General features: G+C 43.7%; 1 protein-coding gene across 2 annotated transcripts in view; it reads left to right on the forward strand.

The window, feature by feature from the left end:
* The first annotated feature begins 14502 nt into the window (after window positions 1-14502).
* The window catches only part of RTN1 (reticulon 1), a 116998-nt gene continuing 111591 nt past the window's right edge, over window positions 14503-19909 (forward strand). Inside the window, exon 1 of one of the 2 annotated variants that reach the window (XM_030451636.1) lies at window positions 14503-15097. In XM_030451636.1, coding sequence (XP_030307496.1) covers window positions 14908-15097 — 190 coding nt within the window. In that variant the 5' untranslated portion in view covers window positions 14503-14907. The remainder of the gene's footprint in view (window positions 15098-19909) is intronic. The other variant, XM_030451637.1, reaches the window with a different exon arrangement.

Here is a 19909-nt window from a genome sequence, read left to right on the forward strand (position 1 = left end):
TGAACATGCTCCTAAAGAGGTGTAAACACGCTCCTAAATTCTGGTTGAGTGGTTAAAACATTCACTGTTCACTGACTGCAGTGAAGTTTGGCACTGGCACTACTCTTGGCAAAACCCATTTCTTCTTTCTATCCCTTTCTAATGCCTCGAGACTTTCAGTCACCAAAGAGCTATCACAGATTGAAGCCAGTTGGGTGGAAGCCAGACAGAAAGCAGCAGCCTTTTCTAGCATTAGTTTACACACTGTTATTAGTTTCTTGTCTTCTGGAGTTGCAGCTGGATTCTAACAATAGTTATGTGAGGTGGATCCTGCTGCCTCCTCTGCCTACTGCCTCCTCCTCCTCAGAGGAGGAGGAGTGGGCCAAAATTCTGCTAAGATGGTTGTAAGAAATCCAGGCATGCTCTCCAGCTGTTGGATCCTCTGTGCAAAGCAGCAAACCCTATTCTCCAGCCTCTCCCACAGGACCCAAGTACCACTACACAGAATCAGTGAGAGGTGTAAAAGGATTTCTGTCTCTCACTGTGCCACCAGAGAAAGATGAATGCAGCTGACATGGAACTACTTCATGCCTGGGTTTAAGGCTCATGTGATGTGTATCCTCATTTACTGTACGTGTCTGATGTGTTCTCACTGACCAAGCATGATGTGCCACTCCTTACTGTGCTGCAGCATATCCAGAGGAGTATTTCCATTGCTGGAAACTCAGATCTGAAGCAGACTGGCACCACCATGCTCCCTAAAGAACAGTCTTCAAAAGCAGAGGACACAGATGACTGAAATGATCTCTCTTGCAGCAAAGTGCTGGCAGGTAGATTGAGTGCTGTGAGACTGTCAGGGTTCAACACTGGCCCGGCAATTAAACTGAGTGACAGACACTCTCTATTAATCTCTCTCTCCTCCCTGATAAAGAAAGGAGAGAGAATAAGGGAGAGAGACTTATGGGTTGGACACTAAACTACACAACTTTAATGAAACAGTAATGATAAATAGGAGAAATTAGTAAATATATACAAATATACAGGAAAATTGATCCCACATTCCTTCCCCCCTTTTCCCCCAATAACTCTCACATCACCACTGAGGCTGCAGGGCAGCCCTGGGAAAGTCCAGGTTGGACTCCTGGAGATGGCAGCAGTTGTGAGTTGGAGGCAGGAACACACAGATATGGGCTGGCACAGATCAGGACCACAGGCAGAGGAACGGATGGAATCCTCCCAGGATGCTGGGTGAAGGAAGGGAAGCAAGAAAGGCAGGAAGGGCAGGCAGCTGGAAGCTGGAAGCAGGAAATCATGAAATCTGGCTTGGCCCTTGTGGTCCCTCAAATTTATACTGAGTATGAGGTATATGGGATGGAATACTTTGTTTGGTCAATTCTGGCATCTGTCTTGTCTGTTCCTCCCCAAAGGAGGGCTACAGGTGGGACCTCTTTACTCCTTCTGGAAGGTAAAAGTTTTCCTCAGAGCTGAGCAGTGTCCTTGGCTCTGCACACCAGTCTCTGGCAGTAACTATGAACATCAAGTGTTATCAGTCCTAGAAGCAGACACTGTCTGAGAAACTTGCTGTTAATTTCAGCAAGTGCAGCTACTTACAAGAGACTTAGCTAAAAGCAAAAGTACAAGACAGAAAATCACCTTTATCCTGGCCCAAACCAGGACAGAGACTCAGTGCATGCTGGGCATGAGAGAGGGCAGTGGGTGGTAGTGTTGGTGAGCTGAGGGGCAGGAGAGTGGGAAATACCTGAAAAGAGGGGGCACAGGGAGCAGAGTGTTCAGTGGTGCAATCCTCCCAGTACTGCTCAGGGGACACAAGTGCTGCAGATGTGCTGCTTGACATACTCATAAGTGACGTAGAAGACAGGTAGAAGAGTGATAAAACAAGGATTACAGATGATGCAGAGTTAGTCATGTTAGTAAAACCAAAAGCTGTCAGCAAAAAAAGCTGCTTTTTTGCAAAAGCAGTTGCAAAAGGGACCTCACAAAATTTGAGCAACAGGACATGGAACTCCATGTTGATTACTGCAAACTGCTGCACATGAGGAGAAACATCTGTGACTACAGATATGCACTGGTGAGCTCCAGATTAGCTATCACATCTCAGGAAAAAGGTTCTCAGAGTCATTGTGGATAATTCACTGAAAATATCAGTTCCACCTTTGGCAGCAATGAAAAAAGCAGAAAAAAAAAAGTTAAAAAACACAAAAGGGGGAAAGCAACAAGATGTTACACTGTAGCAGCAAATTCTAAATGTATCCACACCTTACATCCTACAGGAAGTTTGGCTTCTTCCTAGCTCCTCCTTCACAAAAATTTTCAAATATAGAGGTAGAAGATGCTCAAGGAAGAGTACTTAACATGACCATGTCCAGTATGGAACAATTCCTTATGAGGAGAGCCTGAATAGAAGTGCTGTCCTTGGAGAGCAAATTACTCAATCACAGAGATATATAAACACCAGATGTTTTGATATATATTTACTTAAAAAGATGCATGAAGTATGAACCACAAGTGGCATGAAGATGTAGATAGGGAACAGTAGCCATTATTCTTTACTATACAAGCACCTCATGAAATTGTCAGGCAGGTTGAGAACAAGTGAAAGGAAATATTTCTTCCAGCAGCCCATAATTAAGTTGTGGAACTCGTTGCTACAGGATGTCATGGAAGCTGAAAGTGTAATGGATTAAAAATGTGATTAGACAAATTTATGGATATACTTTGATCAAAGGTTGTTAAACACTGATATTCAATTTCAATATCTGACTTGGGAAGCCTTTCAGCTAAGACTGCAGGAAATGTGCAAGGATGCACTGAGGAAGCAGAGCTGAGACTTTCACTCCCTGTGAAAAGGAGTGAATTCCAGTCCTGGTGTCCCTGTTTGTGTAACTGGATCCCCTCAGAGAAAAAGATCCTGAGCAATCCTCTTGCTTGACCCACTATGGCTTTTTATTTCCTTTCTCCATTCCCTTTATCAGTCTTTAGTTTTTATAACAAAGCCATTGGATTACCTCAGACTCCCAGCAGCACAGCTCCTGGCTGGTATGACTTGGCAATCCTTTTTGACTCCTGGGAATGCTGAACTGTTTACCCATGTCTTGTCTTAATGCTCAGCACGTGGCAAAAAAAAAAAATCTGTTTTAGAGGTACTCTTCATAAACGAATTTCCATCATCTAATAGGGCACTTAAAGGCATAACTATACAATACATAAGTGATCCAGCTCTGGAACAGGATGCAAGCATCAATTTGGGGAAAAAAAGAGCAACCAGGAAATGAAAACTGGAAATCAGTTTTTAAAAATGCTCTCATAAATAGATACATCTGGGAATCACTTTGGCCTTCCTCTTCCCCAAATTCCTGTTCTGAGTGGCAGACAGAAATACCAGTGGGCACAGAGAAAAGCAGAGAGGTGAAGTAAACAGCAAGAAGGAAAATGACACGAGAGTGTTATAATGGAACAGAAATGGTGATGGTCAATGTGATCTGCATATTTTGTCATGAAGGCTTCTTTTCTATAACCATAGTAAAAGCATAGAACCATGCAACTGGTTTCAGAAGGCTGTAAGTAATAAAAAAAAGCAGAACAAATGACACAAAGTTTAAAACCTGCAGCAGAATGAAAATGGGGAGTGACTTCTGGGAAGCTATGAAAACATCAGCAAAGGAAACACCAGGGAGGAAGAAATGTTATTTAAGCTAAAGTAGACTGTTGGCACAAGAACAAATGGCTGTAAACTGGCCATGAATAAATTTAGGCTAGAAATGAAAAGAATTTGTCTAGCCCTAAGATAAGTGAATTTTTGGAATAGCTTTGCAGTAGAAACAGGAGGGACAGAATATTCTACGTTATTTTAAAATGGCAGTGAACAGTTAATGCAATATTGTTGCCTGAAATAGAAAAGGTCTGGACCTGGCAAGCTAGGAAATCCCTTACATTTTTGGTTGTTAAGTAATTTTGTGTTATAAGATGAAGGTAGATTTGAGAACACAAACATTGGAAGAGTAGAGGGAGAAGAAGTGCTTTCTTGAAAAAACTTCCTGAGAGTGAAGTGGTTATATAATATTTACTCAAAGGAACTCATGGATGACTCCTCATTTGGGTTGTCTAATGTAAGACAGAATAAAGCAGTAATGCAGATACTTCCATGATGTGTCCTGTAGTGACCAGCATAACAAACAAGACAATCTTAGCTGCTCTGTCTACATCATAAGTCATGTTACAGAGTCTTGAAGGTTCAAAACCTGGAGGCCACAGACAAAGATATAATACCCAGGGATATGGTTTCACTGGAATAGTTGCTAAAAGGAAGAAACAGTGATCAAAAGTCATGGCCATTGGGCTGGAGACTCCTTCCTAATTCCCTCCACTTGCAGGCAAGTGATGTCAGGTTTCCACATTCTTGATATGAGCAGGGTCTGCATACTAGAGAGAAGCCCAGAAGGAGGTAGAGATTTCAAAAGGAGCTCAGGAACCAAAATTTCCAGCTACATGGTTCCAAATGTCATGAAAGAACCTCATATTCTGGTGGCTTCAGGGAAGTTCACATAGCTAAGACTCTACCCATGGAGTCAGTATTTAAAAGATGAGACTGCAGGCATAGTCTGATCACTGCAGACTACAACATTAACTTCTAATATTGGTTTTATCTTTAAGTAGCTTACTTTTTTTTTTTTTTTTTTGCTGCCATCTAATCTTGTGTTTCATTTTGGGAAAATATGGTTGGAAACGCTCAATGATCCCCTCTTTCTCAGCCATGTGGGAGGCTCTTCTGCCATCTGAATGACAAGCATAGCAGTAGATTTTCTCTTCAGTGCTGCTGGAACATTGTTTTCCAGATCAATGGTGAAGGGGATGGTGTGGACAGGGGAATGTGGAAGATACAATAAGATGGAGGAACAAAGTGTTTTCCTCTCACAAGAACAGTCACAGGTGCTCAGCTGTAGCACACCTATAAAATAATGAACTGTGTCTTTGGTTGTGTATCACTGTGGTACAATGCATGTTTTAGAGAGTGCCATTATTACACCAACATGTAATGGCTTCACTGTGAACTAGAACAGACCTTTAATGGAGGATGAAGATACAAATTTTAGCTGCATTGTTTATTTTAATGGAAAATGAGCCATATTGAAAGCAGATATTCTTGAGAAATGAAGCTCTTTGAATGAGTTTTCTGATTTTAATTCAAACTAAAATTTTGAATATTTAACTATTAGGAGTTATTCCTATTATTAGAAGAAGGTAATTTCATTGTTCTAAGAGAGAACTTCCAGTCTACCCCCTGAACATTTGCATTCCTTGATTAAAAAAATATGCACTGGGGGCATTTAGTGTCTGACCATCCCACTTATGCAGCAGATATCAGGTAGTTGCCCATTTTTCTTAATATATAACTGAATTGCTAAAAGCATTGGAACTCTGGGCTCTGTCCAAGACTGGTGGATGAATAATTAAAGTAAAAAAGACTTTAGGTTCTCACATTTCTTTTTCATGAACTCACTTGATGTAACTTTCAATACTGAGAATACCAGAGCTGGGCAAAACCTTGTCTGCAGTGCTTTCACCACTAAAAATAGAGGCTTAGAATCATGAATTATCTCCTACTGGTTCTGCTGAGCTCCTTCAGCTGGGAGTTGGAAATGCAAATCCAGAACCCAAACCACTCTTTTGTGGTTGTGTAATTTAAAACATTTAATATTCACAGCATTTATCATAGTAACAAAAACTTTTTCAAAACTTATGCTATATAAAATAGTAACATTTAAAGATGCAGAAAAAAACCATTATGCACCATTAGTCTCACAAAGTCAATTAAGCTAGTAGCTTAATACAGCTGCAAGTAGGAGATAATAAGAACGTTCTGAGAAGCCAAAAAAAAAAAAAAAAAAAGTCACAAATGATTCCTCCTTGCTTTCACAAGGCAAAACTCAAACACCCTCTTCTCAGCTTTTAAGTTTCTAACTCTTTTGAATCATGTGGTCTCTTATTATGTGTTCATCTCATTTTGATTTCTCATCCCTTGCTGGAGAGTCAGAGTCAAGTTTCCCTCTTCTTTCAGAAACCTCTTTAGGAATGTCACAAGAATTGTCTTTGTGAGACAGAGGCATCAATCGTGTCTTCCATGTGAATTTTGTCCAGAATGGTTTTGTGAAACCCATTCTGCTAACAGCTGAACAGAGGTGTGGCTGCCCTTCAACGCTTCCTATTAACAGCATGATCCTTCTTCCATTTAGAATTAGATTTTCTCACCTATCCTGGGAACCCACATATCTCATTTTATTTATTTTTTTTTTTATCCCTAGGCCTATCTCCAGTTTGCTTTGTTGACTGACATCCCAGCTCACACAGCTGCCTGGGGTGGGTGACAGGATTATGGGAACATTTGGTCTTTCCACCACTTGAAGGCAGGGTGATCCTTAGGAAGGGTTGATAAGATTTCCAAGTGTAAAGCACAGAAAATGGTCCTCATTTCCTCGTACAGCTGGTTCCTATCTTTTTGAGTTTTCTTATCTACTTCTCTACCATGTTCAGCAGTGATAAGCTGACAAGAATTCAGGTAAGGAAATTACAGTTAATGGAATATTTTTTTCTTCTTGGGCATGATAAGGACAGATTCTTTATGCCTTACTATGGTAAACCTTTTCTCTAATGTTGCTCGTGAGTGGCAAAACCCACTTGCTTGTCACATAGGTGAGCCCTGACCTGTAATTTTATTTTCAAACCATAATGCTGATGGCCAAAGTTGTTGATGCATACTATGAGCTCCCCAGGGAAGTGGCTCATCTCAGCATTTTGAGGATGGTGACATTTCCTTCACAATCCAGCAGAGGGCTCTGGATTTACTTTCGCTTTGTTGTGGCAGGTGACTGGTGAGGCTGTTTACGGGGGACCAGCAGAGCCCGGTTTTCAGTTCAGGTTCGGATTTTTGCAAAAGTTAAGTTACATTAAAAGAACACCCCACAAGTTATAAGAGCAAGTAATCAGACTTATTTACTTGTCTACACACTCGATTGCAAAATGCAGAGAATAAAAGTTACTTCTGGTGTTATTTATATCAGAAATTAATCCTGCCTGGTTTTGCTTTTTCAGCATTGTCATCACCTAGAGTTTGGGAATTGTAGATTTGTGTTCATTGCAGACATTTAATTCACAAAATAAAGCCACAGATAATTAGAGTTGGTAAGGATTTGCAGGTTGTTCTCCCAACTGAATAACATAATAATACAGAGTGCACTGCAAAGTGACTTCAACATGTAAAGCAATCATGTTCCCTTTGAAGTGTTGATATCAAGTGCTAAATGATATATCAATTAAATGCAAAAACAAATCTCAGTCCTGCAAGTCTTTGAAGTCAATGGGACTAATTACAAATATAAAATAAAGCTTGGTTCTACAGCACTTTTGTTAAGAGGAATTTAATTTCACAAATTTACTAAAAAATAGATTAATGGTCTGAGAACAACTATAGATTGGCTTCACACTGTTAGTGCAATCCCTGCCTGACTTAGCCCTCTGTGGGGCTCTAGCACCCAGATACCTCAGAATTGTGATTAATTTTGCACCCCAGAGCATCTCTTGTCATAGATGAGGTGTGTGGGCACCAGCTGTCAAAGGGTTATATTCATTATTAGATAAACTAACTATTTGGTATTATAACATCTGACCTCTAGGCAGGCAGAGCCAGCTCAGAAGGTCAACTGGACACATCTGATATTTGCTGTTTGTTTTGAGAGGAGTTGTGCTCAGGTCTGAATGTGTATGAGCCAGCTAATGAGCAGGCAACAGCCTTTTGCTCAGATAGCTTCTCATAGAAATATTTAAATGGATAATTAGAATGGAATTCTGAGCCTGATTTTGATTCATAGGTTGGCCCCAGTGGCTGCTCTAAAGATGCACTTGGTTCTCATTTGTATAGGAAGCAAGAAAATAAGGTCTGTCCTGTAAAAATGGAAGAAAAGACAAGTATGTTGCTCATTAGGGGAACATAAGTCCCAGCTCTCAAGGTTACACTGAGGCAGCTATTGCAATGTTCAGTTCTATTGTACACAGACTTAGCTGTCCCCAGACTTCTTACATTTAACTTGATCTCTCAGGTTACCTAATTACTGCTGTTTCTTTAGATGAACTAATAGCATACACATAAATATCCTCATAGCAACTATTAGCAGCTTTGCCGATTACCTCCAGGTAACAACTGCATAGAGGTATCTCTGAGCACAAAGCTTTGAGTCTATCAAGAATGGGTTCCCTTGCACTGCAGTGTTAATATTTTCATATTGCAGGAGCTCTGGATCTTAGGGTTAGTGGATGAGCCCCTCAGTTACACTGAGAGGTGTAATGTCTCATGAGATTGAGGAGCAGCTGGAGGTCTTATCTCCATGGGCTGATTCTCTGGTACCCTCTGTGCCAAATCCTAAATGAAAGTGTCATCAAGCCTTTTCTGTTTCTTCCATCCTGCAAGCTGCAATCTTTAGCATCTGTGAGTTTCTAGAGATGTGCAAATGGTACATAATCAACACTCTGAGCCTGATAAATGCATGCACTGTATCAGCATCAATCAGGACTGAAATGCTGGCCCCTGGTGGACTTGCAGAGGAGCTGTGTAAGTGCATGAAGCACTCTGCACAAATACCTTCTGATGTAATGCAAAGGAATGAGAATTCATGAAGAGAACTGTTTCTGCTTCTCTGGCAGCTGGCTATATCTTCTGGGTACCAACCAAATTATCATATAATGGAAGTAATTCTAGTTAGACTTTTGTCTCACTTTCTTCAGCTTTCCAAAGACAAATCTGGGGGTATTCTATTGTAGTTATTTCTTGTTTTCTATTTTATCAGTATCAACACCTTTGCTCATATAAACTTCTGCCTACTGTGTGATCTCTTCAGAGCTCACATAGACTGTCTTGTCTGATAAGCTCTTTTCTGCTGTGTCATTTACAGTGAAATTAATTAGCACCAGGCCCGTTGGTGTCAGTTTGAACATTTTTCTCAGTGATGATTGGCCTTTGAAACTGCTTTGCCAGGGCTTGAAGAAGGAAGTCCTGTTCTATGCAGCTGGGACTCTCTGACAGGACAAATTATGCTTCTTTTAATAAGCTTGAGTTGGGCTCCCAGGATAGGCATAGTAAAAAGAGAAAAAGATTATTGGTCTGAAGATGCTCTTGAACAACATTTGCAGTAGCATGCAGAGATCCTGCTCTCAGGTGGAAAATGGACTTGGAAATAATACTGCCAGCTACCATCATGGATGTAGATGCAAAATCCTGGTCCAGTGTCTTCTGGGATAGAAAGTCATTTTCATTTGGGAGAGGTTTAGGTTGGAGATTAGAAAGAATTTCTTTACGGAGAGGGTGATCAGCCATTGGAATGGGCTGCCCAGGGAAGTAGTGGATTCTCCATCCTTGGAGATATTTAAAAAGAGACTGGATGTGGCACTGAGTGCCATGGGCTGGGAACTGCAGTGGTAGTGGATCAAGGGTTGGACTTGATGATCTCTGAGGTCCCTTCCAACCCAGCCAATTCTATGATTCTATGATTTAAATGGACGTGTATTCCAGAGGTGAGTTCAGAGCCTTTCAGACATAGCACTTGGATGACCATTCAGATGCTAAGCTTTGCTGAAGCTACAACACTACCCAGTGTCTCTTGCATGTGCAGAGCTCCAACCAACTCACCTGTCTGCTCTGATCACCTTTACACAGGGCTTGTCTACAAAGAAGCTGAGAAGGGGAAACATGCTGTGTTCATCACAGGCCTGGTGGATTTTCTCCTCTCTGACACCTGACACACACGTCCCATGGTGGTGCCTGCTGATATGGTGAACAGTGTTGCTGTTTAAGCTCCTACCACTGGACCTTAAAACTCCTTGTAAAACTCCTTTTTCAGAGAAGCAGAGGTAATCCTCATTGCTCATGGAGCTGCTGTTGATGTGGAAGGGATGAAGGACAGAGCAGTCAGTCAGGCTTACCCAGGAAAGGCGCCACCTTTAATCACATTTCATTACAACTGGAGGGCTAGAGAAGCTGAAAGCTCTTGCATGATGTGCAAGATGCAATTTCTGAAATTGCACTTAGTGGGGGCCCCACTTGAACCAATCTCCTGTTTATGGCTTGTAATAAGAGATGGCTCTCCCCAGGAGACTGTTTTCAGAATTGCAGTTTTGGACTGAGTGTCTGTCTCATCTCTGCAGTCCTTCATTACAAAGCAGAGCACACCCTACACAGCTTTTTGTTGGGAAATCTTTTATTGCACCTGTACTCAAGCTTCTGCCTTTCCTGGGCTTAACTAGTTTTGCTGTTGCTTTCCTGACTCTGGGGCAACTTTCAGGAGCAAAGCTGGACCTAAGGCCCACTGGCTGGTGCAGAAACTTCCTTCAGGTTACAAAGCAGTAACAGGAGCTTGTGTGGTAGGTCCCAGGAGTCCTGCAAGGTGATGCCTTGAAGCTCTGCAGGAGGGTGGAGTACCTATTTCCAAACAACCCTGGCCTTGGCAGCTATACCTGTGGGAGAAGTAGAAGAAAAAGACTTTGGAGAGGTTGCCTTGCCCTGCTTCATTGCCAGAGCTTGTGGACATGAAGAGGGAGAAGGTATGAAGACCAAAGGTCCAAAGAGCTCCTTCAGAAGGGCCTCTGTGCAAGAGCTGCTTGGTGGACTGAAAGATGATGGATGGCCTTTGTTGTGGGGACAGCCACTACCATGGGCCAGATTTTCTCTCAGGCCTTTTGCCTCTGTGTATAAACAGTTTGGAGTAGTTTGGCTTGCCTGGCAGTGCTGTTGTCTCCTCCCAGAGGATGTGAGACACGTGGAAACCAGGGGGTCTGCAGTGTGGATGTGGTGAACTGAAAATCAAACCATAGCTGCTACGGTGATAGAGTCTGCTACGAGGTTGGGGGAGGTTGTTTTATTCATCTGTGGTTTTCCAGCTAGGTCAAAAGCCTCTTGCTTTTTTTTTTTTTTTTTTTTTTTTTTTTTGCTTTGCTTTTTCTTATTGCAATTCATTTATTCTTCAACCTGAAGAATAAATCCTCAAGGAAGAGGAGATTATTTTTTTCTGTTGCTGAATCTGTTGCTGTACCCTGCCAGGTCCTGTGCTCTTTGCTGGTAATGTTACATCTGAGACCAAAAATCCCCTCGAGGTTCAAAGTCACTTTGTCCCAGCAGCACACATCAGCCCAGAACACAAAGGGCTATAATGGAAAGAGAAACAATTTGTGTGCATATATTTTCAGACTTCATACATTCAGAGACTCAAAATGTCCAAGGGGAAGAGCAAGTGGATTAAATATCAATGAGTAGAGATAGATGAGCCCTGCACAAGTAAATTTTCAACACAATACAATACAAACCACCAGAAGCTTTTGAAAATTCTTTGAAAACAGAAAGAAATCCTGGCAAAACAAAGATCTGCTAACAGAAATGTGTGTGCCACACCTGTGGCAGCAAGTGGGAGCCCAGGATTTGTATCCAAGGTTTCAGATTGGACCCCCAGTTTCCCACCTGATGTTGTGTGGTGATGAGCAGGGCTGACTGTATTGCATGAGACTGTTCCAGGTCACCTGGGGACTGTACAGTAACTGGTGAAATAAAGCCCTGGGTTGCACTACAATTGGGATCACTGAAGCAAAAACTACTCTTTTTTTGCTTTATTTATGTGCTTGTCCCTGCTTGTCTCCATTTCTCTTCAATAAGAAGAGCACACTACACTCTTTCCTCCGAGTCTTTTGCTACAGTAACCCTGTCTGTGTCCATGCCAGCAACCCTTAGATCATGATAACCTTTTGGACTGTGGAAATTAATCTTTCGTAGTGTGTGTGCACACATTCTGATGCTGCTGCATTATCAGAAGACCTTTGTGATTGCAAACTGCTCACATAGCAGAGCTGTCAGAGGCTTGGTGCTCTTACAGGCCTTCTCTTGAGCCCTCCTGTCCATTGCCAGCCCACACAAGTAGTATCACAGGGCCACCTCAGAGAGTTATGCATACAAAAGAAAACCAGAGAGTCTGAATAAGGCCGTAGATTAAGCTCTAAGGGAAGACATTTTATTGAAAACAAGCTTTATATCATTAATATTGCTAGCAGTAAATTTGAAGTCACCAGAATCTTGCCAGAATCATAATCACACAATGTGCTGTGCATGATGCAGAATATGTCAAAGGGGAAACCACAAATTTGGTAAATTTATCTCTGTTGAGGTGAGCTTTAGGTGTGGGATTTGGCAATACAAACATCATGACCCTAATCATATGCTACTGGACTGCAGCAAACACTTTCCTATCTTGACATAAAGAAAATGTAGCACACCTGAACATACAAGGCAGCTTTAGCACACTGGAGGGCATCTTTTCACCATTGTTCCACAAAGACATTAAATAATGCTTGATTAATAAATGTTTTATGTGTGAGATGCAGGAAGCAGTGTTCACAATGAGGAGCTCAGCAGGGCTGCATGGTTCAAGCAGCTTTTTTCTTAGTGGCATCAATCAAAAAACTTGAAGCTGGTATCAAAGATATGTTTTCCATCTATCTCAGGTGTCTTTGGACACTAGGACTCACAAGTAAAGCTGAGTATGATAGACTATGTTGTGTGAGACTTACCTGTAATTGTTTTAACAAAGCACTGGATCAACAGAAGATTCCCTGGCAGTCTTTACCCTCTGGATGGCCATATTTCAGCCAAGTGGTTTGGAGTAATTTTTTTGTTCTAGCCCAAATGGTCTTATGTGCTGTGTTAAAGTATATGTTGTCCTGAAAGTAAAATTACCTATCTGATACCTATCTAATAATGCTGATCTCAAAACAGGGCATATAGAAGAGAGCTTGATGTTGTTCTTTTTCATACTTGGAAGTTCAAAACAAGAAAAAAATTATTGGTGGTGAGGTCCATACTGTCTGGTGAGATCTGCCTCAAGTATCAATTCACCAGCCTATACTATGAGTTTTCAGTGTGGCTGCCAGGGCAGGCAGAGCTTCAGTAGTCTGTGGGACCTTGTAGATACAAGTGCAGTTGGTGTCATGAATCATATTTGCAGAAGTGTCCCACAAGACACCAGAGTTTACAGGGCAGATAGAAGACAGTACACTTGGCTTATCACTACTTCTGAAGATTTTTTTCATGACAATATAGAAACAGTCATGTAGTTCCCCTTCTTAAAGCTGTATCTTACTGGTCTTAGCCTACAGTAACTGCACAGTAGCATTGTGCCATTGAGCCCCCATCTTATTCCTTAAAATCACTCTTACTACTTAAAGCTTGAGACAGCTGAGTTCATCTGAATTCACATTTCAGTGTGATTTGGCTCATATTGAGAATGTTGCTCACACTGGCACCTTTGGATGCAGACCCCCAGATGGACACCCTTGTTGCTGGTCCACCCAACTATCCTGAAGAGCCCATCTGTGAAAGGCTGAACAACATGGATTCAGGCAGCAGCAGGATGGCTCCCAGCAATAGATCCTGGACTGGAGTTAAGATGAAGATGGGCAGTCCCTGAGAAGACAACAAAACTGAAAATACTGGAGGCTACTTCTGAGGCTCTTCATTTTGCAAGCCCCCAAGGTCTTACCATGGACTTCCTCCATCCTTACATGGAGAGAGTAGAAACATACCAGGTTTACAAGCCCAGGTGTAAACATGTGGGATCTGGGGAGGATCTGAGCATGCCTGGGGATGCTGTGACAAAATCACAGCTGGAGATCTGGTGCTGCAAGGGGCAAAGAGGCAGATGGAGCTGGGGCAGTTACTCCACTTCATACCTTGACTTGTCACATCACGAGAGTTCCTTGTGCAATACAGTAAATTCCTACTTTGACCTCTTTGTGCCAGAGCTCCATGCAAGGCAGGAATGGTCCCACACCATGACCCGACTCTGCTTCCTCATCTGTGAAAGGACAACAAGGATACCCAGGGCAGCTGGGAGGCGCCACAGATCCTGCCCTGGACTTTCACCTCTGCTGTATTCTCACAACTCTGTTGCTAACAGAAGGATCCCTGAAGGGAGTTCCCGCTGCCTCTGTAAACAAGCAAATACACCAAAAAAACCCACCCCAAACCAAACCAAACCCCCCAAAACCAAACAAGAAAATCAAAACAAAAAACCCAAAACCAAAACCAAAACCAAAACAAAAAAGGTGGAAAAAAAGAAAAAGGCACACAGACACCTGCTGTGAGTTTATTTTGACAGTGTCATTTCTCTCCGATGAGCTATGATCATGGCTCTGGTGTGGCTGCAAACAGAAAGGAACCAACTGGGTAAACAAACCCAGGTGCTCGGGAGCAGAGTGCGGCTTCTTCCGCAGAATGGGGCTCTGGCGGGGAGGGAGAGAGGGGCTTTTAGGATGCGCTTTGCCGTGGGCTGCCTTTCCACCACCCCCCTCCGCCAAGCCTGGAGGTGCAGGAGGAACCAGCGGCGTTCCCCCGGCGAGCGCGGAGCTGTGCGCGGCTGCGGCGCTGGGTGGGATGCTCCGGAGAGGAGGGGATGCGGAGGAGGGGGATGCGCGCTGCGTGGGGGCCCGCGGGAGAGGAGGGGGAGGTGTGTGTGTGCCTGCCTGCCGGGAGGCATCGCTTCCTCTGTGCACACAAGCCGATGCCTACTCTGCTGAAGCAGTTAAACGGGGTAGAGCAGCAGCCAGGCTGGCAGATTCCTGCCCTGTGATATGCCAGCCACAGGGTGACGCAAGGGCTGGAAGGCTCCAACTAAACAAGCCATTTTCACCTGCGTAACAAGCGCTAGTGGAGATACAGCAACAGCAGCAGCAGCAGCAGCAGCAGGAGAGGCTCCGAGTCCCCGCAGCCGGCCAGGCTCCAGCGCGGCCGCAGCACCATCCAGCCCTTGGCGGTCACCGCAGCTTTTTCGGTGGTTCCCTCTTGCAGCCCGAGAGCCGGAGACCAGAGGCCGCCTCGCAGGCAGCATGTCAGCCCCGCCGGACCCCCAGGACCTGCTGCTGGAGGGCACTGGGGCGCACTGGGCTGCGGACGGGGCGGACCAGTATGGAGCTGGAGCTCCGGCGCGGGATGGAGATGGGGCTCAGCAGCGGGAACAGCTGGTTTTCGGCACCGCCAGGGAACACCCGTCCGTTGCCATGGAGACTACATCCCCAGGTAAAAGGCGAGGGGTACCCAGGGATGCTCAACAAAGGGGCCCTGGCAGCAGCATCTCCTGCTTGTCTCACTGCTGTCCCTTCTCCTGTTCTTCTTCCACCCTGGCTGCTTTCAAACATCACCAATGAGTTACTTAGTGAGCGCATACAGGAAAACAAAAAATAACGAGCAATTGCAGCCTTTTTTGCTGATGTGGGGGAGGGATGATGCAGGACCCAGCCAAGTTCCCTAAAGCTCTTTGCAGTTTGCTAGGCACAGGACACCCGCATTTCAGTCAGATGTTGGAAGGCATTTAATTTCAGCTGCCTTGATGAGGCTCTGTCCTCATTTGTCATACACCTGTACACATCTGGAGTGACTGATCTCAAAGGAGTTACTTCAGCCATTCCCTGTGCACCTGGAATTCCTGCATGGCCCCTTCTGTTATTTCAGCATGTAGCTTTTCACGGAGTGACTGTTCTGAAGTGTTTATTTTCTGCATGCTTTTCGGATACCTCCATTTATTTGTGGACTTTCTGGTTGCCATGTTTTCCCCCTTTTGCCTTTTTAGGTGTATTTGACTTCACATGTGCTTAGTTTAGCTGAGGTCTACAGGTTCATTGCTTTTCAAATTGCTTTTGGGATATACTTGATTTCCTTTGGTTTAGAGTTCATTTCTTTAGTGGATGTTTTGGTAGCAGGTGTATATCCATTAATGAACCCCAGAAGGCTTCAGCTTCCAAGAGCTCCTGGTAGAAATGGTTTGGGAAAAAGGACCCTATTTCTTTCTTGGTGGCACTTCTCTACTTTCTTTCCCATTGCCTCCCATCAGAGCGCTCAAATAGCCAAATAACTCAGCCCTGGGAAGCTGGTGGAATCCAGAGTCCCCTTCACAGCAAAGGAGATGTTTCCATTAGGCTGCCTGGCAGCATTAAACTTGTCTTGAGTAAGTTGAGGGTCAGGGCTTGGGACAGGAGTCAGTCTCTGTTATGCAATAGCTGCAGGAACATTAGGAACTGCGTTTTTGGGCTGAGTCCTTTCTAATCCCCTCCAGTCAATCAGCACAAAGAGTAGCTGGCCAGAAACAACACAGTCTGCGTGACTACATGTATTATTCCCCTGAGACCCATCTGCATGGCTTTTTCAGGGTCTGAGTGTGCTTCTGTGCATGTGTGTGCTCTCAGCATGGATCTTCCCCTGGTCCTTTTCTGTCTGCTTGATGCTACAGAGTTCAGTTGTAAAATGAGACCTAAAGCACATCGGATGATGTGGGGAATGTTTTGCTCTTTTGGAGTGTTGGGCAGGCAGCTAATCTGCTGCTGTGCTGCTCATCCACTGATCTGAGGGGTAGGTTGTGAAATATGACTTTTTACTTGAGAGGGAAGCAAATGGATTGCACTCTTAAGTCTGTCCTGGGTGCTGGGGGGGTGTGTATGGAGAGGGGCAAGACTGCAGTCTCCAGTAGGGTTGCCTCAACATGGCAAGAAGGAAGAAGAAAGAATCCTGTGAGCTTTTGTTGTTCAGTAATGGATTAAAAACATGGCCATGCTGAATCTTACTGTACAGAACAAAGAGGGGTGGTCCCAAGTTGTGTAAATCCTCATTAAGTTGAATGACTGTGATAGTGCTTGCATTTAGAGAAGGCTTCTTCAAGCTTAACCTTATCAGTAGATTCAGGCTTACAGAATGCAGAATAGGCAGAAGGAAAGAAAAAAAAAATAAAAAAGAAAGAAAAGAGAAGGAAAGAAAATTTTTTTTGGCTTTTGGAGTCTTCTGCAAAGGGGCTTTAGACATGCTTTAGACATTGCATGTGTCAGACTGTGGCAAGGTGGAGATAAAGTGAGCAATACGGACATTTTTTGGTGTTTGCTATCTGTGTGAAATTACTAGTACCATAAGAATAGTAATGTGTATTAAACATTTCCCATTTTGTTCTCCCTGTTTCACAAAGTCAGTCCTGCACACGTAGTTTCCTTTTCTGTTTGCACCTGTATCTGTTCCACATGGCTTAGACAGCTACAGCTCCCACTCCCTTTACTAGAGGAAGTAAATAATTTCCCTGTTCTGTGTGACTAAATATTCTTAAATTGCTGAATAAGAAGTCTGATAGATTGCTAAATATCTAAAACTGTGAAGCATTTCAGGTAACTTTAAGTGTCCTGCTCAGAGCAGTATTCCTTTGTGTTCCTAAGCTGTAGGAATGAGTCCAGCAGGAGATACTTAGATCCAGCAGCTTGCAACACTGCCATAAAGATGCCATAAACTTACAGCACTTACACCCTGGAGCATCTGAGGACAATTTAGACAAAGGAAAATTTATCCAAACAAGAGTGAAGTGGATGGTATATTTTCCAGGTAGCTTCCCAAAACATCCCCTATCTTCCATGAAGATGATCAGAGGGTTGAAGCACCTTTTTTATGCAGACAGACTGAGAGAGTTGGGGTTGTTCAGCCTGGAGAAGAGAAGACTCCGGGGAGACCTTAGAGAACATTCCAGTGCCTGAAGGAGACACAGGAAAGGTGGAGAGGGACTTTTTATAAAGGCATGTAGTGATAGGACAAGGGGGAATGGTTTTAAGATCAAAGAAGGGACATTTAGGTTGGATATTAGGAAGAAATTCTTTACTGTGAGGGTGTTGAGATGCTGGCCCAGGTTGCTCAGAGAAGTTGTGGATATCTTTCCCTGGAAGTGCTCAAGGCCAGGTTGGATGGGGCTTGGAGTAACTTGGTCTAGTGGGAGGTGTCCCTGTCCGTGACAGGGGATTTGTGACTAGATGATCTTTAAGGTCTTTTTCCAACTCACACCACTCTGTGATTCTGGGATTCCTTCACTCTTCTCAGACCAGTCTTTTTTATGAAAAATGTGGCCATGTGCCACTTTGAGGCAAGATCAGGGTTTGGAGATTGAGACATTCTTGCAGCATAACTGCAAATGAATGGTGGGAATTTATCACAAGCTGTACAGAAGTTTTCTTATACAACCCCAAAATCTGCAAACTTTCCCTGATCTCAGCTTTTGTTCTAAGCTTGAAATCCAGCCAGGGATTGTTGAAAGGTTCAGGAATATTTTCAGGCTGGCTGTGGGCCTGGCTTTGAGCCAAACTGGCTTTGTGTCAAACCCTTGTGAGTGGTTTCTGAATGATGAAAAGCAATGGATTTCGCTCCCTGTTCTTCAGATCAACCAAAATCAGCAGTGATTGGGACTGCAGAAAAAATTTCCCATGAGGAGTGGAAAGCTTGGAAATTTCACAAGCAAAGTCAGGGCAATAAGGAGCAGCAGATCCTACATCTGCTTCTCTTCCTGCAGAGCTACAATGAAGATCAACTCCAGTAGCTTCTGGGCAGGGACAGAGGAGATTTTCTTACTTTTAAATTTGGCCCCTGGATTTTGTTGAAAATGTTTCCCCCCCAGATGGAGAGTTTCTCTCCTTCCGAAGATGAATTTGGTTCAGGATGAGAGGAGCTTGCAGGCAGCTCTTGCAAGGACTGGAGACTGAAAGAGTCCTGAAAGGCTGGTGAGCAGTTGCATGTTGGTGAAGAGAGCCCTATGTCACCCAACACACCATCTGGTCACAGATTCTGTTATTTATTTTTATACATCAACAGTGATTAAAATTCCTCAAAGAATGATTTTAAAAAACTATTCCACAGGCATTCCCCAGGATAAATACATATGGTTTCCTTCAGAGAAATGGCAGAATGTAAGAATGATCTGTATCTCCATGGTGCAGGTGTGCACAGGGGGAAAAAGAGGGAGGAAAAGGGCAGGAACTCATAGAAATTATGATTTCTGTGCCAGCCTTGTGCATTGTATCTGTGGAGTGGTTTCCAGGCAGCAGTGGTGACCCCCCTTGCCTCTATGTAGTGGAGTGTGGGAGACCTGTCAGTGAGCTCTGCCTGCTGGTACTGACACTTGGGTGCTCTTTGCCACAGCAGTCAGGACAATCCTGGCAGTTCTTTCCAATTCCCAGGATTTTTAGAGGTCAGCTTTGAAAACCTGTGCTATGTACCCACCATAAGCTGACCCTCCAGCCCTCTGCCACCAGGCTACTGCAGTGAGCTTCTTGTGGCATAAGGCTGTGTTTGTCCTGGTAGCTCTTCATCTGTAAATCTCAGTTTGTTGTTTCTCTCCAGCTAGTGGAGAGGGTGAGTTATTGGAAGCTTTGCACCTTGACATTAAAGAGGTTTTTGGTGGTTTTTAAGCAGTTTGAGGGCCCTGGGGTTCACCTGGGGGGAGAGAAGCGGGTGTGAACCTGAGCATCTGCACTGCTTGTGTTTGGCACTGACACTTTTGGGGGATGTTGGAGAAAACCCAAATGCTGCAGGTTCCCCAAGGCCGCTGGCACAGCTGCTCTCTGGGGCCTTCCCACCTCTTTCCAGGTATTGCTTTAGCATGAGCTCCCCCCACCCCCTAAGTATCCACAGCAAAGAGGATACACTTTGATAATATCCACACCAAAGTTGAAGGCCATATATTCTGTAAAGACTAAGATTAAAAAACTGATTTTTGAAGTTGCTGTAAAAAGAGTCTTGACAGGCAGGATTCACTGACCTAAGCATAGGCCACAGGGGACTCTACACAGCTGTTTGGAAATATGTCCTCAGCTGCTGGGCAATTTTGCTCAGATTTAACCAATTGAGGCCAATTTAGTCTCACTTTGGAAGAGTATATATGTTCATGCCAATTCTATTAGTGAAAATTTTGTCCTTCCTGATTTAGAGAACTGAATTTCTGTTTTCTCTGCTGCCTGGATTAGTCCTTCAAGCCTCTGACATACTGATGGGAGTGAGGGTGATGGAGGTGGTGGAGGCTCTCCCCATCCCCTAGGGTTC

This window comes from Calypte anna, chromosome 5A, assembly GCF_003957555.1.
Source record: "Calypte anna isolate BGI_N300 chromosome 5A, bCalAnn1_v1.p, whole genome shotgun sequence".
NCBI lineage: Eukaryota > Metazoa > Chordata > Aves > Apodiformes > Trochilidae > Calypte > Calypte anna.